This window comes from Marmota monax, unplaced genomic scaffold, assembly GCF_021218885.2.
Source record: "Marmota monax isolate L192 unplaced genomic scaffold, Marmota_monax_Labrador192_F-V1.1 WCK01_AAM20220418_F8-fsc00155, whole genome shotgun sequence".
In the NCBI taxonomy this organism is placed as follows: domain Eukaryota; kingdom Metazoa; phylum Chordata; class Mammalia; order Rodentia; family Sciuridae; genus Marmota; species Marmota monax.
In genome coordinates this window covers 3,670,226-3,695,350 of record NW_026694554.1, presented here as the reverse complement: position 1 = coordinate 3,695,350, position 25,125 = coordinate 3,670,226, and the positions used below count along the sequence as shown (strand labels likewise).

Sequence of the window (25,125 nt, the reverse complement as noted above, 5' to 3'; positions counted from 1 at the left end):
AAGCCACCCAAGCCACAGGTATTGTGCTAAGTATTTTCTGAATATTAACTAATATATCTTTGCCACAACATGATCCTGCATAAGCAATCCAGTGTAAGCAGCACCAGGCAGCGGTACCAGAGATCGAACCCAGGGACACTTAAGCACCCAACCACATTCCTAGCACTTATTTTTTAATTTATATTTTGAGTCAGGCTCTCACTAAGTGGCTTAGGTCCTCACTGAGTTGCCAAGGCTGGCTTTGAACCCACCATCCTCCCGAGCTCCTCAGATTCCAGGCATGCAGCACCACACCCGGGTCAGCCTGATAATTCTTGAATGTGACCAGCACTACTCAAAGTTTTACACCTGGACTCTGTCATAGATTCGATACTGAAAATGGGCAGCATTTAGACTTCCTGAAGGGACTCAAAGGGTTTCCCACAGAGTGCGCCTCTTGACCCAGAATGCTTTGCAAACCAGGCCCAAGATGCCGCTGCAGCATTTCTGGGAGCTTGGCTTTGCTGCAGTTTCCCTGTGGGAACTCTGAGCAAGCCACCCGCTAGCGGGTCAGGTCAAGCGAATTCCTCTCTCGTGCCACATGGTGAATTACAGATGGCACCGTGGTCCTGAGGTATTCTCCTGATGTTCACACAGGGGGACCTGTGGTTAGAATGAGCTCTCATCCTCTACAAAGTCCCCTCTGGAAGGCCATTTGTAGTTCATTTGTGGTTAGTCATCTAAGAGGCCAATCAGGCCCCCATTCTGCACAAGCCCCAGGTTGGCACAATTCTCCACACAGCCTTTCTTTGTGGTCCCGCCCCATTACTTCGCGCCTAACTAGCTCCGCCCATCACAACTGGCGGCAAACATACAGCCAATAGCAATCCTCAAAAGAGTAGCGCGTGCACGTTGAACGTGCCGTAAACCCGTGGCCAATACAAATCTCTAGGACTAGCTCCACCCTGAGTCACTGCTCTATTCTATCGCTGGCCAAAGTGTGCTTGTAGAGGCCCGCTGGGACCTGTTGTATTGCAGCCATGGCAAATTGGTACCAGTACCGTGACCCCAACTATTATGGTCTGGGGGCTTATAATACAGAGATAGCAGCTGAAGCAGAGGAAAGTGTAGCAGCGGCAGCTGCAGAGGATGTGCCGACCCCCGCTGCAGGTGGCCACTTCCGTGAAGGAGCTATAGGCCTCATGGAAGACGTGATTCAAAAAGGTTACCTCAACCATGAGGGCGCTGTGAACCACCGAGGCATTGACTACCTTGAGGCCAATGGTGGCAAGCAGCAGCCCATGCAGCAGCAGCAGCCCTGGCAGGAGAAACAGGCCGGGCAGTCTGCAAACGAGGCTGCTGCAGTTCCGCAGCCTGGGGGCACCCGTCCACGAATCCAATACAAGTTCTCAAAGTGGCAGTTGCAGGAACTGGAAAGTGTTTTCCAAGTTACTCAATACCCTGACATGGCCACCAGGTGGGTGACTGGCTTGAGAGGGTCTAAAGTCTCCAGGGGTTCAGGTTCTTTTTGGGGTCACTTTTCTTTCTCTGGCCCCTATTCTGCCCTGCCCGCCTTGAGCAAAAGCCCTTGGGGTCTTCACCTGCCTTTCTGCTCTGTGCGGGTTACCTTGTGGAATTCAGGTCAATTTTTTCATGCAGTATTGTCATGAATTAAGTCTGGAAATTGGTTGGTGGCTGCTCCTTTTGGTTTTTGTTTTCAAATTGCGGTAAAATACAAAAACAAATTTAGCATCTAAACCACTTTTGAAGTTGGCCTTCAGCAGCCTTAAGTATTTGCGCATTGTTATGGGACAGAACTCCAGAAACATCCAAATGTGGACAAAATGAAACTCTGTACCGTTAAACACCTCCCCTCCCCAGCACCCTGTAACTACCATTCTTTTTTATTCTATGAATTTGATTCCTCTGGGCACCTCATGTAAGCGAAATCATGTAGCATTTGTCTCTTAGTGATTGCCTTATATCTTTTTGTGTAATGTCCTTAAGGTTTGTTCATGTTGTAGCATGTGTTGGAATTTCCTTCCTTTTTAAGGCTGAGTAATATTCCATTATATGGATGTATTTCATTTGAGCGTTTATGTGGAAGGCAAATGGGATGTTTTTTTCATGTGGCTCTTATGAATAGGGCTGCTGTGAACATAGGTGGACAAATATCCAACTCCAGGTTTTCATTTCTTTGGGGTGTATACCCAGAAATGGATTTGGTATATCCTATGAAAAGTCCATGTTTGATGTTTTTATGCTTTTATGATTGCATCATAATGATACATGATAGTTGTGTTAGTTTTGACATAATCATACACACATGAGATTTAATTTGTTTAATTTTAGTCCAGGATGCCTCCTTTTACCTCCTTCCTCCCTCCCTCTATGTTAATTATAGATTTTGTAGTCATTTTTATTCTATAACACAGTGAGTTACAATTATGTCTTGCCCACTGAGCTGTTATTGTCACCTTAAATTTTGTGATGAGGTAAACCCATTTCTTTTTCTTTCTTTTTTTTTGAATTCATGTTTTTATTGATGTTTTCTAAATTACATAGTTTCAGATGCTTATTTTTTTGCCATTATACATGTACTCCTTTTTTGCATTATAATTCTTAATACACATATATACCAAAATTTTTCATATCTCTGTTTGTATATAAGATTTGTTGGCACCAAATTCAAGTCTTCATACATGTATTTTGTACAATGATGACATCACTATCCTTGCTAATCACCTTTCCCTCCCTATCTAAAATTAATCTAATCCTCCCATGCTCTCCCTCCCTACCCCACTTTGAGTCACCCCCTTATATCAGAGAAAACATTCGGCATTTGCTTTTTTGGGATTGGCTAACTTCACTTAGCATTATCTTCTCCAACGCCATCCATTTACCTGCAAATGCCATGATTTGGGGGGTTTTTTTAGTTCTGAGTAATATTCCATTGTGTATAAATGCCAAATTTTTTTTATCCATTCATCCACTGAAGGGCATCTAGGTTGGGTCCCACAGTTTAGCTATTGTGAATTGTGCTGCTATAAACATTGATGTGGCTGTGTCCCTGTAGTATGCTGTTTTTAAGTCATTTGGGTATAGTCCGAGAAGAGGAATAGCTGGGTCAAATGGTGGTTCCATTCCCAGCTTTCCAAGGAATCTCCATACTGCTTTCCAAATTGGCTGCACCAATTTGCAGTCCCACCAGCAATGTATGAGTGTGCCTTTTTCCCCACATCCTTGCCAACATTTGTTGTTGTTTGTCTTCTTAATAGCTGCCATTGTGACTGGAATGAGAGGATATCTTAGAGTAGTTTTGATTTGCATTTCTCTGATTGCTAGAGATAATGAGCATTTTTTCATATATTTGTTGTTGGATTATATATCCTCTTCTGAGAAGTGTCTGTTCAGGTCCTTGGCCCATTTATTGATTGGATTATTTGGGTTTTTTTTTTTTATGTTTAGCTTGTTGAGTTCTTTATATACCTAGAGATTAGTGTTCTATCCTATGTGTGAGGGGTAAAAATTTGCTTCCAGGATGTAGGCTCTCTGTTCACCTTATATTTTGTTTCCTTTGCTGAGAAAAAAAAACTTTTTAGTTTGATTCCATCCCATTTATTGATTCTTGGTTTTAATTCTTGTGCTATAGGAGTCTTATTAAGGAAGTTGGGGCCTAATCCAACATGATGAAGATTAAGGCCTACTTTTTCTTCTATTAGACGCAGAGACTCTGGTTTAATTCCTAGATTCTTTTTTTTTTTTTTAGAGAGAGAGAGAGATTTTTTAATATTTATTTTTTAGTTTTCGGTGGACACAACATCTTTATTTTATTTTTATGTGGTGCTGAGGATCGAACCCAGTGCCCGGCACATGCCAGGCAAGCACGCTACTGCTTGAGCCACATCCCCAGCCCTAATTCCTAGATTCTTGGTCCATTTTGAGTTAACTTTTGTGCATGGTGAGAGATAGGGGTTCAGTTTCATTTTATTGCCTATGGATTTCCAGTTTTCCCAGCTCCATTTGTTGAAGATGCTATCTTTTCTCCAGTGCATGTTTTTGGCACCTTTGTCTAATAAAAGATAATCGTAACTTTATGGGTTAGTCTCTGTGTTCTCTATTCTGTACCATTGGTCTGAGTTAAACCTATTTCTAATGTGAAAATTTTCCAGGGAGTTACAGAAAAGTATACTTGAGGAGTTGTGAAGGGAGATTATAATTTTAATTTAAGCACAGAATGCACATGCTATATTATATTTTATCCACAATACTGAATACTGAATGTCTGTTGTTTTCTCTCCACAGAAAGGGACTTGCAAGATGCATCAATGTGACTGACACTAAAGTGCAGGTTAGTAAATCTGAAAAAAGCAATTTGTGAGGGTAGTCATACTAAAACCTGCTTCAGTATGTGCAAAGCTCTGGCCTTGACATTTTTTTTAATTTTTAAAATATTTTTATTAAAATATTTTTAATTTTTAAAATATTTCATTAGGGCTGGGGTTGGGGCTCAGCCGTAGTGCACTTGCCTGGCATGTGTGAGGCACTGGGTTCGATTCTCAGCACCATGTGTAAATAAATAAAATAAAGGTCTATCAACAACTAAAAAATTTTAGAAATAAATAAAATATTTCATTATAAGTATATATAATAATGGGGTTCATTTTGATATAATCAAACATGCAGATATTTTAAGTTGGTGTTATTTTAATTGTCTTGCTGAAGTAGACTAACTAATATTGAACTTTGGAGTTTCAATGGATGGAAAATAGGATGATAAATGTGAGCTTGTGCTGGTGCAGTGGTGCACACCTGTAATCCCAGTGCCTTGGGAGACTGAGGCAGGAAGATTGTGAGTTCAAAGCAAGCCTCTGCAACTTAGCGAGGCCCTATGCAACTCAGCAAGACCCTGTCAGTAAATAAAATACAAAAAAGGGCTGGGGATGTTGCTCAGTGTTTAAGTGCCCCTGGTTTCAACCCTCAGTACCAAAACAAAAAAAGTGAATTTGTGGTTCTTTCCCATTACCAGAAGGAATATTATTTCCTCAAGGAAACAACAACAACAAAAACACTACTTCTGCATTTCTGTGTACAAAATTATATATAAATAAAATATACGTGTATAATTACATATATAGTAAGTATATATAGATACATATTAAAAAATAACGTTCATCTTCTACCTTGCCATCCGTTAGAAATCACTTTTGTGAGGAGTAAGGATGGGCCTAGGTTTGACCTTGGATGTATTCAAATTTATGGAGAGAATTAAGAGAGAGAGGGCTAGGGATATAGCTCAGTTGGTAGAGTGCTTGTCTCACATGCACAAGGCCCTGGGTTAATCTCCAGTGCCACAAAAAAGAGAGAGGGAGGGTGGGGAGAGGGAGAGGAGAGAATTAAGAGACTTGTTCTAAATTATTTGAACCAAGTATAAGCCCTAAGTTTGCTGAATGAATGTATAAATGCTGTGATGAGAATAATTCATTGAAAGCACACACTCTATATTTAAGTAGCATAGATTAAGCTGAGACTGATGGGGGAAGCTACCTGAAAAGCACAAGTACCTAGTTCTTCTACTTGTGTTTGTACATGTTGATAAAGTGACAGACAGGGGCAGCCCTCAATTTTAATTTTCTTGTATTCGGTGACATATCTACCTGAAAACATTACTCAAATGGTAATATTATGGTAGCAATAGGGCAAAGGTTTGCAAAAGTTGGGAAATTTGTCCAAAGAATGACTCAACAAAAAAAAATACTGAGTTAATTTCACTTTAGCTAAGAAGGACAAAAATGTTCAAGAACAAAATTTGCATATGGTTAAAATAAACCTTGTAGCTTCCACAATAAGTGCATAAGTGGCCTTCAGTCAATATTTTCTAAGATGTATTTTTCTATTTTGGTGGTAGTATTTTGAAGAGGTGGGTTGCGTGGAATATCTTTTCCCAAACATAGCCCTCATTTTAGTGTAAATTTCTACCTGTCCTGGTTTGAAATGCATACATAAGTCTTGAATCAATCAATCAATCTCTCTCTCTCTCTCTCTCTCTCTCTCTCTCTCTCTCTCGTACCAGGGATTGAACTCAGGGGCACTCTACCACTGAGCCACATCCCCAGCCCTATTTTGTATTTTATTTAGAGACAGGGTCTCACTGAGTTGCTTAGCACTTGACTTTTGCTGAGGCTGGCTTTGAACTCGCAACCTTCCTGCCCCAGCCTCCCAAGCTGCTGGGATTATAGGCGTGTACCACCACGCCCTGCTATTTTTCTCTTTTTGTGGTTCTATTTTAAACTTAGGTATTGTGAAATACATTTGAGGGTGTGGCCCTCTTTTCAGGGTATCTGTAATAATTACAGATATTTTTCATTCCTTCAGGCAGTAATGACTATATGTAGGCAGGTCATTTGTCAAACAGTGACTACACAAGAACAAAAACCAAGTGATAAATGCAAAAAAGGAAACGTCAGGATGACCTTATTATTAGCTTTGTTGCAGCGTGCATGTGTGAGTACAGTGATGGAAAAAGGCTGTGGACATGATGGTGGGTTCCCAGAAAAGTAGCTTCACAAAGCAAGCCACTGAGCACTGGTGTACTAATGCCACATGCCAGGCTGCACAGTCAAGCCTGGCTCAGGTGGGAGAAGTTGGGAAGCGGTTGTGAGCATTTCTTAGGGTGGTAAGGCAAAGTCAGAAGAAAAGAAAATCTCAAGGTTTGATGAGTTGCTTTTGCCTTCCCTGGATCACATGTCTCTCTGGAGTTCTAAAGGGAACTTGAGCTACAGGAGACAAATGAGGGAAAAGTCTAAATGTTATCCATTTCCAAATTCTGTACCATTAATTTCCCAAAAAAACTCAATACATGGTTTCCCCTTCTCTTTTAGGAAACCAATCTTAGAATTACAGACCTAATATCAGCCCATGCCCCCAACACACTATGGGCTTTGGTTTTTATAGAGATTTGGTCTTTGGTACTTTACAGAGGACATATTCCAATAAAGTGCCTGAGGAGTTCCCAGAGAGAAGGGGGAACTTGACTCAGGACCAGTGGGGTTCTTGGCATTTGTGTTGGGAAAGAATTTCAGCATATGCCAAGGAAAGGCATAGACAGATTTATTTAGGAAACATAGATACACTGAACATGGGCTTTTCAAACATGGAGCCATTCCCCTCCATCCTACTTTAAACAGGATCCACATGTTGTGGTGTCTTAATGTCCCCACACATAGGATGAAACTATTCCTAGTGAGGATAGCTGGACAGACCAATAGCTGTCAGGATGCAGAATGTGCTTTATCTGATTAAAAGGCATGCAATTAGAATTATGGACCTGGAGCAACTCACAAGCTAGACCTGCATCCAATCCATGCAAGAAACCAATAAAGAATATTAAAATTGGGAGAATAGCTGAGTGTTGTGGTGCAGGCCTGTAATCCCAGTGACTCAGGAGGATGGCAAGTTCCTAGACAGCCTCCGCAATTTAGCTAGTTCCTGTCTCAAAAATTTTGAAAAAGTGCCAGGACTGTATCTCCATTGAAAAACACCAATGGGTTCAATCCCCATTATAAAAAAATAAAATAGAGGAGAGAGAGCCAAAGTACTTGGCATCTTCTAGAGCAGGGCTAGACCTGGTGCACAGTAAGGGTGAGCTAGCCAGGCATGGTGGTGCATACCTGTAATCCCAGCGGCTTGGGAGGCTGAGACAGAAGGATCATGAGTTCAAAGCGTGCCTCAACAGTGGCTAAGCAACTCAGTGAAACCCTGTGTCTAAATAAAATACAAAATAGGACTGGTGGTGTAGTTCAGTGATTGAGTGCCCCTGAGTTCAATTCCCAGTACCCCCTCCCAACAAAAAGGGTGAACTAAAGGAGGGGGTGTAGGGTATTAGAGATGGAACCCAGGACCTCAGGTACAGCAAGGCAAGTGCTCCCCTATTGAACTAAAGCCCTAAGCTTAGAAGGTATTTAAACAATAACACAACAGCCTCTGGAGATGGGCATATAGCTCAGTGCAAGAGCATTTCCCTAGCATATGTGAGGCTTGGAGTTCCATTCCCTGCAGGAATAGTTTCTACTGTACAGTTTAAAATCTAAGTGACCTATAATGCTGAATGTTTTTTTTTTCACATTATGACATTTACTATTCAGTATACTAAACCAATCAATACCTTTTCCTCTCTTATTGCAGGTTTGGTTTAACAACAGGAGAGCCAAATATAGGAAACATCAGAGGAAATTAATGCTTGAAGATGCATCATCTAGTTCCCAGGACCACATGTTCCTGGCAAACATGAAAAATAACTAGAATGCCATCTTTCAAGAGCCAGAGTAGAGATGGGTTTACCTGCTGCAACTGATATATGGGCTACTGTTGATGCCCAAGACACTTATATTAGCAATAAAGCACTTATATTAGCAATAAAGAAGTGAGTTATCAATACATTTGTTTTCATGTGCATGCTGGGGTATTTAAAACATGATGTGAATTTTTCCAGGAGGGACTGTAAGGTCAGGCAGCAGCGAATCTAAAGGAGGCAGATTTAAAAAGGCCGCTGATAGAGGCTTTATTGAGATTTCACTCCCGGGCTGTACCCTCAGACCAACATATTGGGTCTAAGGAGAAGCGCAGGGGGCTTGACCAGACTGGAACTTTTACTGGGCTTAAGGCAGGAAGGCAGGGTTTGAGACAGGAAAAAGAGTTTTTAGAGTCCCTTGTCCTATTGGGGTTGGTTGGGGGAGCTGGCTAAGATCTAGGATTGGCTAGGAAACCCCGCTGATTGACAGGCGGTTCTATTAGTGCCTGATTGGAGTTTTTTTCACACGTGCGGGTTGCTTGGTGCTTTGTTCCTGAGCCACATCCATCGACCTGACAGGGATGTTTCAGCATAATAACAAGGAGTTTTTCTTTCACGAGGTGACATGCCTGGGTCACCATCAGTAGGCCCTGTACTTCACCTTTTCCCAAGTTTCATGGGGGTCTACACTGACCCATATATTCATCTATGTTCCCTCTCCCATCATGCCATTGTCACCCCCACTCTGTTTAAATACCTTCTAAGCTTAGGGCTTTAGCTCAGTAGGGGAGCACTTGCCTTGCTGTACCTGAGGTCCTGGGTTCCATCTCAGGAGAAGCAGAACCTCTACATGTGCAAGGAGGGACGGGCCAAGTCTCTAGCAAGAGAACAGTGTGTCTTCACAGAGGGCCAAGTTCCAGCCATGCTGAGTTCACTGTGAATCCTGGTCTGAGAAATTCCCTAAAGGGAAACTCAAGGATTTATGGGAAGGTGGCAACTGAACATTCATGTTGTTAGCTCCAAACTCTTCACTGCCCTCCATTTTTTTAAAGTTTTTTTTTTTTTAATATTTATTTTTTAGGTGTAGATGGACACAACACAATGCCTTTATTTTTATGTGGTCCCGCCCATGCTAGGCAACCACTCTACCGCTGAGCCACAATCCCAGCCCCTCACTGCCCTCCATTTTTGTGGTGCATGTGGCCACTAGCAGCTGTTGTCCAGAGGTCCTGCTGCTTCCAAAGAAACAAAAATCAATCTCATGGAGGCCAGGTAGGAGGAGCAGAACCAGTAGGAAGGGAGAGGTCCCCAAGATTTCAATGATATTCCAAATTTTCCTCAGCCAAGTCATGCCTTAAAAAGGAAGTAGACAGAACTGGAAGAATATATAGTCAGTAGGGGCTCAATAAGGAGGTTTAAGTTAGCTGAAATGTTCCCATGGGAGAAATAGGATCAAATAAAACAGAAAGTCCTCATAAAGACCAAGGGAAACATTTTCCAGCTCAGGAATTTCCCCACTTAAGGCAGTCAGGAAGGGCTGGGGTTGTAGCTCAGTGGTAGAGCACTTGCCTCACATGTGTGAAGTGCTGGGTTCGATCCTCAGTACCGCATATAAATAAGTAAATAAAATAAAGATACTGTGTTCATCTACAACTGAAAAAAAAATTTTAAAAAAGGCCTAGAAGAGGCCTTCTAGCCCAACTTCAGAGGGTACTCAAAATCTTAGTCATCAAATCTATCCTTTCCAGCTTTAACAGAAGTTTTCCTGGAGCAATGGGTCCCACACCTCCAGGAGTGGAGGAAAAAAAAGCTTCAAATGTGCATCTGCAGAGTCCTGGGTGAGAGGTCCAGGAGTCCAGTTATCAGTCTGATTTTACCCAAGTCATGGCATCTGTTAAATTTTAAATTTTTGCATTTGCTACAGATGGTAAGGAAGACTTCAGTCAAAGGCAAACATCAAGATAGACATAGGGGGACTGGGGATGTGACTCAGCAGTAGCGTGCTTGCCTAGCATGTATGAGGCACAGGGTTCGATCCTCAACAGCACATAAAAATAAAATAAAGAGGTTGGGGATGTAGCTCAAGTGAGGCACTGGGTTCGACAACAAAAGCCAAGAGATATGAAAAATATGAAAAAAAAAAATTAAAAGCCATCAACTTTTTTATTTCATTGAGTTTGATTAATGCCAGATAAACTTGAACTTCCAGACAAAGCACAGGACTGACAAATAAATTTGAAATTCAGATAAATAATGATTAATATTTTTATAATTCCCTCACAAATATTGGTTGGGATAAGCTTATTCCAAAATGCATTTTTTTCTGCAATACAAATTTAATGTGAGCTATGTATTTTTGTTTTATTTGCTTAATCTTGCAACAGTAAAATAAAGATATTGTCAATAACTTAGAGAATTTTAAAATAATCTGTCCTTTTTCTTGGTAACCAATTGTGACTTTTCTTTAATCCAGGAGTAAGTCAGACAATACATGCACTTCAATTTGGACCATTGTCCCCACTGCAGGCACACACACTCAGCATCCAAATTTTATACATCTCAAAATTCTCTCTGTTGATGTTACCAAAAGCTCAGTCCTTGTCCCCAGTGAGGATATGGTTTTGAGAAAAAGGAAAAATAAGTTTTACTGCTTTGCTAGCAAAGGAGAAACACAGGGCACTGTGGTCACAGAAGCTGTGATTCTTTTGTGATTTTGGAATAAGCTTATCCCAACCTTTGGGGGTGGGTGGGACATGACCCCAGGATTTTTAAAGAGGTGAATCAAACGCTACATTCTAGGTGGGCCCTGAGATTAGTGTGTGTGTTTGTAATTCACTTGTTAATTTGGAAACTGGCCATTTCTCAGGTCTTCTGGGCCATCCCTGAAGTCTGAATTACTGTGTTCCTTTGGTGGGTGTGTGCTTAAGGCGCCTATGATGGGATAGAGGCTTGGGGGGGGAGGGAGAAGAGGAAAAAACCTGTTCATTTTGAAACAAGTCTCAGAGGCAGAGCGTTCCATGGACCACTGTTGCACTTCGTAGTTTTCCATCCACTGAGCCACACCGTGCTCCTTGGAAATTAATTCCCATTTAGTCATGCTGTGTTAAAGCTGAGCCCAATCTCTCCCCACACTGCAAGACCCACTGCAGCAATCTGTATAGCTGTTTTCCCACCCACATCACTCCATGGGACCCTGGCAGCTCACTGTTTCTGGACCTATGGGGAGGCTCTGCAGCAGCCTCTGCCCATCCCTGTCCTTGGGCTCCCCCTTCCTCCCTAAGCCTTTTTTTTTTTAAAAAATATATAAACACAATACCTTTATTTTATTTATTTTTAATATTTTATTTTTTAGTTTTAGATAGATACAATCTTTATTTTTATGTGGTGCTGCCAATCCTGGTTGTTTTATTAGCTTTGAGACCGTGGGCAAACACTTCCTCTTCTTTAAATGGGGATACTAGTACCTCATTATTAGGAAATCCTAATAGTGTATGACCACCAAATAAAATCATCCAAGAAAATCATTCAATTGCTTTCCACAGAGTAAAGGATGTAACAGATGCAAAATACTAATAAAAATATGGAGTGGGCTTGGGATGTGGCTTAGGGGTAAAGCAGTTGCCTGGCATGTGTGAGGCCCTGGGTTCAATTCTCAGCACTGCATATAAATAAACAAATTAACTAAATAAAGGTCCATTGACAACTAAAAATATATATGTATATTTAAAAAAAATATGGAGGTGACAGTTTAAACAGAACTATCTCCACCAATATGCCCTAGCATATAGAAATTGTAACCTGTTCCCTACCCAGCACCTTGAACGAGTTCCATCATATACTACCTCAACAATAAGTGGTTCAAGCTCTCTTTCAATTTATTTAATACATTTTTGAAGTGAAAGGGTATTCTGACTCTAATTCTTCTGATTTTATTTGTTTAAGGTACAAGAGTTTTGCCTTAGAAGTTTAGAATTTAGTCTGCCAAAAGCCAGACAACTTGTCAGATTTGGTCCTAAGAGGAAACTTTTGAGACAGGTGAAAAATAAAGCCAAGTTATTATAGACAATCTCCTTTTCTAGGATATATAGGAAAGTTTTTAGATACTGTAAAAGTTTTTGATTTTGATCACCCCAGGGAGGGGAGAAGAGAGTATGATTTCAATTTCTATCCTCCTCTTGTTTCCTTTCTTTGTCCTTTTTGGAATTTCTTCAGAAGTGTTTTTTTTTTTTAATATTTATTTTTTAGTTTTAGGTGGATACAATGTCTTTATTTTATTTTTATGTGGTGCTGAGAATCGAACCCAGTGCCTCACACATGCTAGGCAAGCTTAAGCTGCCACTTAAGCCACATCTCCAACCCTAAAGTCTAGGTATTTCAATGATGAAGACAGGAAGTAGTCAAATGGTACAAAAAATATGAAGCAGAAACCATTTCCAGACTGACTATGTACTGACATTCAGGATTTCTATAAACAATTATACAAAGCACAATATAATGGGAACAATAGCAAAACAACAACAAAAATAATCTCCTCTTTGCCAAAAACAAACAAACAATCACATGAGTACATAGTGTATTCATGGACGTTCCTCACTAACCCCTAGGATCTGAGGCCTCTGGTGTAGTAATGAATTCCTATCTGCAAAGGTTGTACATTATAAGCAATTGCTTTGCTGACACTTCATGCCCACAATTATAAAGGTAGGAGAGAAAATAGGAATGAAAAACACTGACAGGTAAGCAAAAAATACATGCACTCCCACCAGAACCTTCCTTCAGGTTGGAAACAAGCATTGTGAAATTGGCCTATGATTAATTCCCATGACAGTAAATTCCAGAAGAGCTGTGGCTCCTTATCTGCAAACATGGCAATCACTTTACACTACAGCCACGGTGTTCCCAATTAATTGCTTTTTAAATTTTAGTGGTATATTTTTCTTTCTTTTTGCTGTGGTAAAAAATAATTAACATAAGTTTTGCTATTATAACCATTATAAAGTGCACAGTTCAGTGTCATAAATTCCAATGGCACTTTAAAATTTTTTTTAATCGTTGATAGACCTTTATTTTATTTATTTATATGTGGTGCTGAGAATCTAACCCAGTGCCTCAAACATGCCAGGCAAGTATGCTACCACTGAGCCAAAACCCCAGCCCTCCATTGGCACTTTGAATGGACAACTATCTTTATGAAGCCTGACACTGCTAGAGAGAACTTAATGATTTTCAAAAGTGGGATTGGGGGCTGGCGTTGTGGCTCAGCAGTAGAGTGCTTACCTAGCATGTGCAAGGCACTGGGTTCGATCCACATAAAAATAAATAAATAAAATAAAGGTATTATGTCCAACTACAACTAAAAAAACGGGATTGGTTTCCTTCATGATACTTTCATTTCGTCTTAGTTGTTTTCCACCATGGCAGTTTTACATGAAGATGGCATGAACGAAGCCAAGATGCTTCATTTAAAGGAAAGGATTATTCCTGATCATTTATCAGGGACCATCTTCTTGCTTCCAACGGCACTGAACCAAGAGGTCCCCTTTCAGGGTTTAATTAGCTGGAACTAAGGTTCTTGAAAAGATGTTGAAGGTGAGAGAAAGCATTTGAAGGTGTTGACAGTCAACTTCTGAGCTGGGGAAGGTGTAATATTGCTTCATGTCTTGGGGGTAAATGGATCAGGAAGGGACAAAAACCTCACCCTCACCTGGAAGGAGTATCCTTTGGTTTCCTTTGAAGAGGCAGGATCCTCCTGCAAGCATGGATTCCATTCCCATGTCTCCTCCTCAAAAAAAGCAGAGCAGGGAATAGAACTTGGCGGGTACCAGGTAAGTGCCTGGCTCTAAAGCCCTAACAGTAGCCCCCTAGACAGCTTCCCCTAGAGTCTGTTGGGCCTGAGCTCATCAGCACGAATGGATCTTGACTCTGCCTTAAAACACTATTCTTCCTTAGGGACTCCTGCCCCCTGTATCTTGCACATGCATGTGGTCCCCATGGGGTAGGATGGGGTGAGTATGCAATGGTGGAGGGGGGTGGAAGAGGTTGTGTCTTTGTAAACCTGCCATGGGCACTTGGGAAGCTTGTGTGGTTGCACAGCCTGATGGTGACCCCATGATCTAACTGCATGAATAGAGGCCTCTTCACCTTTGGTTTGAATGACACTTTTCATCCATAGTTTACTAATCCCAAGGGGCACACAAAACAAATATACATAGATTTCATATCTTTATTGAAATGCAAAAAACAAGTGCTAAATGAGTCAATGACTAAAGTTTTATTTAACACATCTAACATGCATTTGGTAAATTGCTCTTGATGGTGTTCTATGAAAAATTTGTATCTATTTGCAAAGCACTTTGGAAAATACAGGTCCCACAGACTACTCCTCAGTAAATGGGGAGTACAAATGAATTGTTGGCAATGACAATAGAGACCAAGTTAAATGAAGCCAGGCCAAAAGGAGGCAAAGGCGGGAGAAACAAAGGTAGAGGAGGCAAGAACAGGTGAGGAAAGGGTGTCAGGGGTGGCAGGTGAATCAGATGCGGCAGGCGAATCAGAGGAGGCAGGTACATCAGGGGCGGCACAGGCATTATGGGTGGCAGAGGCATCATGGGTGGCAGGGGAAACAGGGGCGACCAGAGCGGCAGTGGCTCCAGACGAACCCATGTCCCATCTGGCTTCAGAATGAACATGGTATTATAGGGGCCACTCGAGATTATAGTGACAGGGTGGCCTGGGCACATGAAGGGCACATTTCTGAATCTTGGTGCCCTATGTCGTCTCCTCCACCTGGCTCTCCTGTTCTTGAACCAAACCTTTGGTGAGAGAGAGAAAAAAAAGGATTGATTGAGTATATTGAGCATTTAATGTCATCATAGGCAAAACAACACAACTCAACAGGTGACTCCATATGTCCTTATTATTTTCAATTGCATCAGGAGAAGCTATTTCCTTATTGCTAATTATCTTAGGAAAGTTAATGCCATAACCTTCTTCTAGTGAGCTCCAACTATATGCCAAACTCTGGCTTGGCTTATTGCTTTGACTCTTTCCTCCTTCCTTTAATACTGTCTTCCTTTAATATTGTGCAGTTGTAGCTGATAAATTGGACTTGGTCCCTGCAGCTATTGCTATGTCTGCTCTATCTGTTCCATGATGGTTGACCATCCACTCTCTAGCTGCCACCAATCCCTACTCACTAGTCAGGTGTCACCGTGGTTATAGAGAAGCTGAGCTGCACTTGATGAAAAGCGGGTACCTTTTAGAATCATACCAAAGGGAATGGCCCCCACTTTGAAAAGCCTATATTCAGTGTGAAGAAATAATCAACAGGATTTTTTTGGGGGGGTATTAGACATGGAACCCATGCACTGAGCTGCTTCCCTAGCCCCTTATAAAATATTTTTTTTTTGAGACAGGGTCTAAGTTGCTGAGTTTGGCCTCAAAATTGTAATCCTCCTACCTCAGCCTCCCAAGTTGCCAGGATTACAAACATTTGCCAATGCACCCACCTCTGTAGGAATTTTAAACAAAAGATCTTCAAGGGCATATACGAGGTCATTTATCCTATGAAACTTCTTGAAAATTAAAAAGATGATATTGAGGGAAGCCTGGTCTTATGGCCCCATGGAGTGTGTGGCTTGCCTTACTGGGACACGAGTGTAGTTGAGGCCCTGGACTCTGTTTTCATGTTCTAAACTTTAGGAGTAATGAATATTTAGACTAAGTCCAACTTCACCCTTTGCCCAGCCAAGAGTTCTTGGGGGAAAAGGCACTGTCAATTATACATGCTCTAACCCATCCTACCCTCCAGATTCTCCTGGGATCTGGTGATTCTGAGCTCCCTACATTCTCATGTTCTGAGACAACAGACATGGTTTCTCAGCATGGTTAGACACCTTCAGCCAACTAGCCCTACTACTCAAATAGGAGATTCTAATCCTATCCACATTTCTAAAGCAGGGAAATCCAAACAGGCATTTCTGAAGACAATCAATAATAATATAGGGATGGTATCAAAAAAGACTACCTGCTAACTATTTAAAGACCAAAAGTAAAACCTGTCAATTAAACTGCACTATCCCTTCAGTATCCTATTTAATGAGGTTTCCATTTTATTATCCTTTTGGAAGTTCCCAAACAACAAATCTATGAGACAAAGGATGTCTTCTTGCTGGGCATGGTACATGCCTGTAATCTCAGTGACTCAGGAGGCTGAGGCAGAATGACAGAAAGCTTGAGGCCAGCCTCAGCAACTTAGCAAGGCTTTGTCTCAAAATAAAAAATAAAAAGGACTGGTAATAGAGCTCTGAGTTTAAACTCCAGTACCAAAAAACAAACAAACAAACAAAAAAAAACCCTCTTCTTCCTGTTCAATGCCTCATTTCTCCCTCCCATCTTCCTCTCTGGAGTTCCCTTTGAATATATAGATTGAAAAATCTATTAAAATAGTACTTGTTTGGGGAGATTCGAATGTACCAGTGGCTAAAGGTTCATAAACATAACCAGTGCCAAAAGTGAGCTAAATATGGTATGGACTGACATTTAGGTCCCTATTCCCAATATTGGTTTCATAAAAGAGCTCTTGCTATCTTTATAGAATGTGGGGGCCGGGGGTCTGTTAAAGCTTTTTGGAGATAGTCATGTCAAAATGGTTGACAACAGATGTGAGCCCAGCCTGTGGCATTAGGATGCCAGTGGTCAGGGGCCTGCTTTGTGGGGCTGCTTTTCTACACACCATCACCTGATCTGCAACACTTTTCCATCACCACAGTACTCCTCAGGAGCAAAGTGCATGATATCATCCTGATCTTTTTTTTTTTTCTTTTTCTCTTTTCCCAATACTCCTTTGATAACAACTTTCGGTTTTCTACGGCCTCCAAATAATCACCTTGGGATCCAATGACATACAAATTAGTTATCACTGGCTGAGTAAATGAGAAAGTATTTCATATTACCACAGGTCAGAATCTATCCTGAACTGACAACCAGCCTCCACTATCAATGAATTCCACAAAACACATTTCTTCATAAGAGTACCACAAAAAGGAAGGGAAAAAAATATAGGTGTTAGGAACTGCTCAATAAAACAGCCACTAATGCATTTGGTAGTTTCAAAAAGTTTAATGTGTGCAGTTTCTCCAAGACATATGTCTGTTTCTAATAGTTGCCTAACACTTCTACCTTTCTTAGGTCAGTGGAAATTTGTCCAAAATCGTTTTTAGTTGTTTTTTAGACACATTTCTAAAGATTGTATATCTTCTTCTCATCTTCACCTTAACATACAACCTACTATGTTAGTAATGTTTTCAGGCTGATGCGTCAACATATTCCAGAAAATTTAAATGTAGGGCTGCCACTCTCTGTTTGGCTTTACCAAGATTTAAAAACAACAGCAGGACCAATCAGTAAATGGGCAAATGAACTAAACATTTATTGAAAGAACTACAAATAGCCAACAAATATATGAAGAAATGTTCAACCTCCTTAGCAATCAGGAAAAGATGAATCAAAACCGATATGTTCCCGTCCAGGTGCAAATTTTTTTTTTAAAAAGCAACCACCCTCCACTGAAATTTCATCTCACTGTACTCAGAATGGCAACCGTCAAGATAACAAATAATGCTGATGAGATGAGAATGTGGTGGAAAACTCAGACTCATATATTGTTGGTGGAGCTACAAATTAGTACAACCACAATGGAAATTAGTATGGAGATTCCTCAAAAGACTACAACAGAACTACCTAATGACCCAACTATCCCACTCTTTGGTATTTACCCCAAAGGGCTAAAATCAGCGTACTATAGTGATTCTACAGACCAAGGTTTATAGCAGCACACTGCACAATAGCCAAGTTATGTTACCAGCCTAGGTATCCATCAGCAAATAAATGGATAAAGAAAATGTGGTATATATACACAATGGAGTTTTACTCAGCCATAAAAAAATGAAATTATGGCTTTGGTAGGAAAATGGATGGCACTGGAAAAGACTAAGTGAAATAAGCCAGACTCAGAAAGTCAAGGTCAAATATTTTCTCTCAAATGCAGAAGCTAAAGAGAGAGAAAAAAAATGGGTCTCACAAAACCAGAGGGAATTCAATAGAGATCCAGAGGGAGGGAGGAGGGGAGGACAAGGAGAGGTACTAAGGAACAAAATCGACCAAATTATGATATATCCATGTATACCACATGGAATCCCACTTAAAAAGTGTTGGAAGGGAGATAGTAGAGTAAAGATAGAGGAAGGGAATCAGGGGAGGAAGGAGGGAAGGGAAAGGGGAGGTACTAGGGAATGATATTGATCAAATTGTTATGTGTGTATATGAATGTCACAATAAATGCCCATTGTTATAAACAACTGTAATGTACCAGTAATAACCATTAAAAAAAGGAGGAGGACCAGGCATTTGGACTTTATACTCTCCCAGTTCCTATCAGTCTCAGTTTATCTAAACACACATTAGTTACACATCTGTTGTTTTCTTGCTGTGAATTATTCCCTCACTCCAATGCCTAAATATTTATAAGTTCACTCCTTAAACAAAAAGTTTATGCTTGGTTTTAAATAATTTAATATGGAGCTTCTTGGTACACTAACTTGAATAATTCTCATGTCAGAATTAACCTCAACATGACTCCATTCAGAAGTGCTACCTAAAGGAAACCAGTGTTAGAAGGAATTGAAATTTATTATATACATATGTATAATTTATATTTTATGTACTTATAATATATAAATATGCTTCTAATTTAGAATTCATTTATAATTTATACTAAGACATATATATGTAAGGAACAAAAAAAAAGTACTTCAGACTTTTTTGTTCCTTTAGGAAGTCATGTACCCTCTGGAGATGGAAATTTCCTTATGCTGAGGGTTTCTCATTTCATTTTCCACCCCAAAAATCCCCAAAGTTCAAACCTCATTTCCTAAACATAGGGAAGGCAGCAAAATATATCAACGACATGACAATGTTCATGACAAATGAGTTCAAACTGAAACAGGTTTTGATTTTTTCTTTTCTCCCCCGCCCCCACAGTGCTGGGGATCCCCAAGACTTCACACATTGGAGACAAGCACCCTACCAGGAAGCTACATTCCCATTTATTTATTTATTTATTGGTACCAAGGACTGAACCCAGGAGTGCGTTTTACCAGTGAGCCACATCTCCAGCCCTTTTAATTTTTTATTTAGAGACACAGTCTTGCTAAGTTGCTTAGGCTGGCTTGGAACTTTCAATTCTCTCAGTCACTGGGATCACAGGCATGGGCCTCAGCAAAAGCCCAGATTGCTTTTTTCCACATTTACTGACCTGCACTCTGGCTTCAGTCACACCCATCTGTCTTGCAATCTCCTTTCTGAGGAGAAAACATTGCAAATATTAAATATCTGGCATTGTGGATGAAAAAATATACAAAGTACATTTCATGTTTGTTTTTAAATGTTTGTGCCATCAAACCTCCCCCAACCCCGTGTGTGCTACTCTGTAATATCCACCCTGAGGCTTGCTTTAGGGACAGTTTTCTCTCAGATGCAAACTTTACCGGGTGGCCAAAACACCAATAATCATGAGAAATAATGTTCTAATGTATTTACAAATATAAAAATTAATGCCAAAAATCCACAATAAACAGCTTGATTCATTTAAATACTGTATGGAAATATTTACCTTCATTCCCAGTTGGCATAACCACATTCCCACCCTAGAACCAAATGCAGGAGAACAGGCTGGGCAGCAAGGAGGGGACTTTTATTTCAGGAAAGGAAGAGAAGGACCCAGGAGAGAGCCAAAGTATGTGCGCCCAGCAAATGGCACCCAGAAGGACAATCTGCTTACCTCACTGGGCCGTTGGGGTATTGATTGCGTTGGAAAATGCTCTCCAATTCCTGCAATTGCCCTGGGGTGAACCTAGTGTGCTCTTGGAGCTGCTGCAAGTCTGCAGACAGTACACTCCCATTGCCCTCATCCTCAGGGGTTCCCTCCTCCTGCTGCAGCTGGTGCTCCTCATCACCACTGTAGGCGCCACCACCCTCAAGGTTCCTGTCGTCAATTGGGCCCTGAGCACTGGCGCCAACATGGCCTTCTTCTCCTTCCTCTTCTTCTCTTTCCTCTTCTTCTCGTTCCTCTTCCTCCTCCTCCTCCTCTTCCTCCTCCTCCTCTTCTTCTTCTCCTTCTTCCTCTTCTTCTCTTTCCTCCTCCTCTTCTTCATCTTCCTCTTCATCTTCTGCTCCTTCCTCCTCTTCTCCTTCCTCTCCTTGTTCTGCTCCCTGCTCAGGCTCACTCTGTACACCTTCTTTTTTCTCTTCTTCCTCTACAGCAACGGTGGTCACCACTGGCTTTCCACCTGGAAAGGAAGAAGCACAAAGAGAAAAAGTGAAAGATCAAGGCTTTGGGGCCTAGGGTACTTGGGAAGGTGCCGTACAACACGGGGGCGGCGGGGGTTGGGGGACAGAATCCATCCACTCGCCTCGGCCAGGAAATGTTCGCTTTCTGGAGATCACTAAAGCACTCATCCGGTCCAGGAACGGACCAAGCTGTTCTTCCCCATTTTCCTCAGCTCCTAGGCTGAGCAAGCCGCCAGCATCATGACTGTGGCCCTGAGGAGGCTCCATGCTCTGGGTGCTATGGATGAAGCTGTGGGCTTTTGAAAATTCTAAACTAGTGCCCCCTGTGTTTGCCTGAGCAAAATGAGAGCCCTGACGTGAGGCTGCAAGGGTTCTCTTTTGGAGCCAAGATCTGGATACAATGTTTCAGTTGCTGTGGGTTGAGTCTCCAAGGCATATAAGGTACACGGGCTTGGAGTTGCAATGAGCAGGGTGTACTTGCAAGGAGGACAGGAAGGTGAGCCTATGTGAGTGCAGAATTGGGGTCTCTAAATTGCAGGTTAGCTGTCTAATCCCACCTTGCTGAGGTATCTTTCCTGGGAAGGTGCAATGCTGAACTGTGCAGATGAATTTTCAGGGAGGAAGAGAAAGATCTCTCCAGAGGCTTCGGAGAAATGTTTGAAGAATACCTCTTGGACTAACCCTCCACATCCAACAGCCAGTAGTTAAGCTAATATCTAGGAGGCCATTAATACCAGAAGTTTATAGAATCACTGCTGTTTGTGACTACATGCATGATTATCTAGGATCATCTAGGAGGCTATTGCTCTGAACTTTTGTAGAGGTTGAAGTCAAAGCCTGCCATGCTTCCCAGGTCTCCAGGAACCAAAGCTTGGGGCCAGGTTTTCCAGAGCAGCCAGTGGCTCCTATCTATACACTTTGAAAAAAAAATGAACCTAGAGAAAGTCCACGGCCTCTAAATTTTTAGTAATGCATCTACAGCAAAATGCAAGAGTAGAAAAGTGCACAGTGCTTAGAGAATCCCAGATTATATAAACTGTAGGGAGTCTTTCATTTTCCCCTAGTCATTGACTGTGGAAAATACAACCTCTATGTTTCTTGTTGCAGACCCTCTACAAAAGTACACTTGTCCCCTGTGCGGAACTGATGCTGTGAACCTGGGATGGGTTACTGCACTTTCCTGATGCTGTCTCCTCCCCTTTCACTCTACTCCTCCTTTTTTCTAGAAATATCTTTCTGAGCTCTTGTTTAGGAATATGTTTTATTTACTGCCATAGAAATAGATTTGGACAGATTAAGGGCTCTAAGTTTTTTTCCTTTATAGAAGTGTTTTGTAGCTGGGTGCTATGGCACATGTCTGGAATCTCAGCAACTGGAGAAGCTGAGGCAGCACTGTAAGTTTAAGGTCAACATCAGCAACTTAGCAAGACCCTGTCTCAAAATAAATAGGTCTGGGGATGTAGTTCAGCGGTAAAGTACCCCTGGGTTCAATCTCTAGTAACTCCACCCCAAAAAAGTCACCAATAAATGGAACATTGTATTTTTATTTCACCATCAAGTGGACTAAAATAAGTGATTCTCCCTGATCATATCAAGGATCAAGAAGGTCATGTGAAGTTTCCCTCTGAAGGATTGCTATAGAGAATGCAGATACAGAAACAGGTATTTTGAGGCTTGAGACCAGAGCACCCTAGGTAAAGCTATCCTTAGAGATGGTGTCTGATTCCTGCATCAGTGCATGTAGTCACAAACAGCAGTGACTCTAAGTTTCTGGTATTAATGGCCAAAGAAGTTAGGCAAAATGTGAAGAATTAGAGTTAGAGGTGTAGCTCAGAGGTAGAGCACTTGCTTAATATGTGTGAAGACCTGGGTTCCATCCTCAGCAACACACACACACACACACACACCCCACACCACACACACACACACACACATGAAGAATTGTAATGATAGAATTTTACCCTTGACTTATTGCCCCAAACTCTAGATTGGGATTTAATGTGTACTTGAAGCAAACTTGTAGGGGCCATGATGTTATAAGACAGGGTAATGAATACAAAAAATGAATTACTTTTGTTTGCATAAAATCCCTAGCAGCAATAGATATCTTGGCTATCTTTCCCTCCCTTCTACTCTTTCTACCTAGTATGATATGCAAATAGATTCCATGAGTTTTCCTCCACTTTATCAGTGTAGACATAGAAAAACTTATATTTAAAAAAAACAGTAAAAATACATTTTTAAGGCAATCAGAGCCAAGTCTGAATACAGGTGGCAGGGTGAGAATTCCAGGGGATTATTGTTGTGTGTATGCCTTGTTGTGTAAGCAAATGTCTATAGATTTTAGAGAGTGCACATAATTGATCTAGGTGATAAAAGGTATGTTGTTTTGGTTTATTTTAAATTGCCTCAGTAAGAACAGTGTGCATGGGAAGGGAAGGAAGGTTGATGAAGTCAGACAAAGTCCTGAAAGCTGTTATGATTTGGATCATTAATGTCTCCCCAAAAACTCATGCATGGTCCCCAGTACAGCAAGGTTCAGATGTGGGGCTTTCAGGCAATGATTAGATCATGAGGGCTGTAACCTCTTCAGTGGGTTAAGATATTTGGTGGATTCATAATTTGAGTGGTCTACTGGGTGGTAACTGTAGGCAGGTGGGTTATGGCTGGAGGAAGTAGGTCATTAGAAGAGTGTCCTTGGACTGTATCTTCTCCTGCCCCCCCCCCCCACTTTTGTCTCTCTCCTTCCTGGTTGCCATGAGCTGAGCAGTTTCCCTCTGCCATACCCTTCTGCCATGATGTTCTACCTCATCTTGGGTCCAGAGCAATAGAGTAGACTATGGACACAGGACTCTGAAACTGTGAGTCCAAAATGAACTTTTCCTCCTCTAAGGTTGTTCTTGTCAGGTCTTTTGGGCACAGCAATGAAAAACTAACACATATATGGAGATTCCTTAGAAAACTTGGAATGAAACCACCATTTGACCCAGGTGTCCCACTCCTTTGTCTATACCCAAAGGACTTAAAAATAGCATATTACAGTGACACAGCCACTTCAATGTTTACAGCTGCACAATTCACAATAGCTAAAGTACAGAACCAACCTAGATGCCCTTCAGTAAATGAATGGATAAGGAAACTGGGGTACATATATACAATGGAATATTATTACTCAGCATTAAAAGAAAAGAAAATTATAGCATTTGCAGGTAAATGGATGGAGTTGGAGAATATCATGCTAAGCAAAGTAAGCCAATCCCAAAAAACCAAAGGCCAGATGTTCTCTCTGATAAGTGGATGCTGATCCATAATGGGGGGTGCGGAAAATGGAGGAAATTTGATTGGGCCAAGGGGAGGGAGGGAAGGGGAGGGGGCATGGGGTAGGAAAGATGGTAGAATGAGATGAGCATCAATATCCTAGGTAAATGTATGATTGCACTTATGGTGTGACTCTACATTGTGTACAACCAGAGAAATAAAAAGTTGTGCTTCATTTGTGTACAATGAATTGGAAAGCTTTCTGCTGTCATATAAAACTGATTAGAACTAATAAAAAAATAAATTTAAAAAAAGAAAAGCTAACATACTCTTGAATCTGGATAATGGGTTTATAGGCTCATTACACTATTTTTGCTCCATGTTTAAAATTTTCATAATGAAAGATTTTTGAAAATTAAAAAAAAACATAACACAAATTATATATATATTATATACATACATGTATGTGTGTGTATGTATGTATGTAATATATATAACACATATATTACATACATGTATGTTTGTAATATATATTACATACATACACAAACACATACAGGTGTATGTGTGTGTGTGTGTGTGTGTGAATATTCTGGTTATTTAACCCAGAGCCTTGCGTATATGTCTTTATCTAATTCTAGCATCACAATATTCTCTAAAACGATTGTTTTAGCAAATAGTAATAATAGTTGCCACATTTTCCCACTGGGGGAAACTGAGGCTCAGAGAGAAGATGAGGTTCAGTATAACTTGGAGATAATATGTGGCTAAAGCTCTTTTTATGAGGAGGAAAGAAGAACAAGGCTTTGCCCTGAAACCAGATTCAGGCAGTCTAACTCCAGAACCTGGCTTCTTTACTGGAATCCTTCCTTGGTCTTCACCATTTTGCTGGACTAGGGGAGGAGGGTGATCATTGCAGACAACTTTCATTATCTAATGATGGTTGTATACTCTCGTGATGGTACATACCTAGAACTTTATGCTCAATATCAAAAGACTCATAATTACCCTTGGCCCCCAAGTAAAAGACTCTAGGTCTGGACCATGTGCCCTGCTCAAAAAATCTGCAATGAACTGAACCCAGATCTGGCCTATAGACTCACCCCCTCTACTCCACATTCTATGGCACGGCTTTCATTAAGTCACTTTCTATCCAAAACTATTACAGTTTCCTATAATTCTAAATGCTGACATTCTAGTTCCTTCCATGAATTCACTCCAACCTAACTTAAAAAACAAACAAACAAAAA

At 41.0% G+C, this 25,125-nt stretch overlaps 2 protein-coding genes across 2 annotated transcripts; one reads left to right on the top strand and one right to left on the bottom strand.

Moving 5' to 3' along the window:
• Positions 1 to 1,019: 1,019 nt before the first annotated feature.
• Positions 1,020 to 8,280, top strand: LOC124076879 (rhox homeobox family member 1-like). The gene is made up of 3 exons (XM_046420954.1): positions 1,020 to 1,456; positions 4,285 to 4,330; positions 8,164 to 8,280. Exons 1-3 carry the CDS (start codon positions 1,020 to 1,022, stop codon positions 8,278 to 8,280), a joined length of 600 nt encoding a protein of 199 aa, XP_046276910.1.
• Positions 8,281 to 14,523: 6,243 nt separating this feature from the next.
• On the bottom strand, positions 14,524 to 20,884 carry LOC124076878 (homeobox protein ESX1). The gene is made up of 5 exons (XM_046420953.1): positions 20,695 to 20,884; positions 20,544 to 20,616; positions 20,109 to 20,312; positions 19,584 to 19,629; positions 14,524 to 15,081 (listed from the first exon to the last, which is right to left on the bottom strand). Exons 1-5 carry the CDS (start codon positions 20,882 to 20,884, stop codon positions 14,653 to 14,655), a joined length of 942 nt encoding a protein of 313 aa, XP_046276909.1. The 3' UTR covers positions 14,524 to 14,652.
• Between the last annotated feature and the right edge of the window lie 4,241 nt (positions 20,885 to 25,125).

Excerpts from the sequence above, each read along its gene's own strand:
- LOC124076878 (XM_046420953.1), bottom strand. The coding sequence starts at position 20,884 with ATGGAGCCTCCTCAGGGCCACAGTCATGATGCTGGCGGCTTGCTCAGC. Across the intron at positions 20,313-20,543 it reads GGTGTACAGAGTGAGCCTGA|GAACCTTGAGGGTGGTGGCG; the intron begins GCAGGGAGCAGA and ends AATTGACGACAG. Across the intron at positions 15,082-19,583 it reads TGACTGAAGCCAGAGTGCAG|GTTTGGTTCAAGAACAGGAG; the intron begins GTCAGTAAATGT and ends CTCTCACCAAAG.
- LOC124076879 (XM_046420954.1), top strand. The coding sequence starts at position 1,020 with ATGGCAAATTGGTACCAGTACCGTGACCCCAACTATTATGGTCTGGGG. Across the intron at positions 1,457-4,284 it reads TACCCTGACATGGCCACCAG|AAAGGGACTTGCAAGATGCA; the intron begins GTGGGTGACTGG and ends TTCTCTCCACAG. Across the intron at positions 4,331-8,163 it reads TGACTGACACTAAAGTGCAG|GTTTGGTTTAACAACAGGAG; the intron begins GTTAGTAAATCT and ends CTCTTATTGCAG.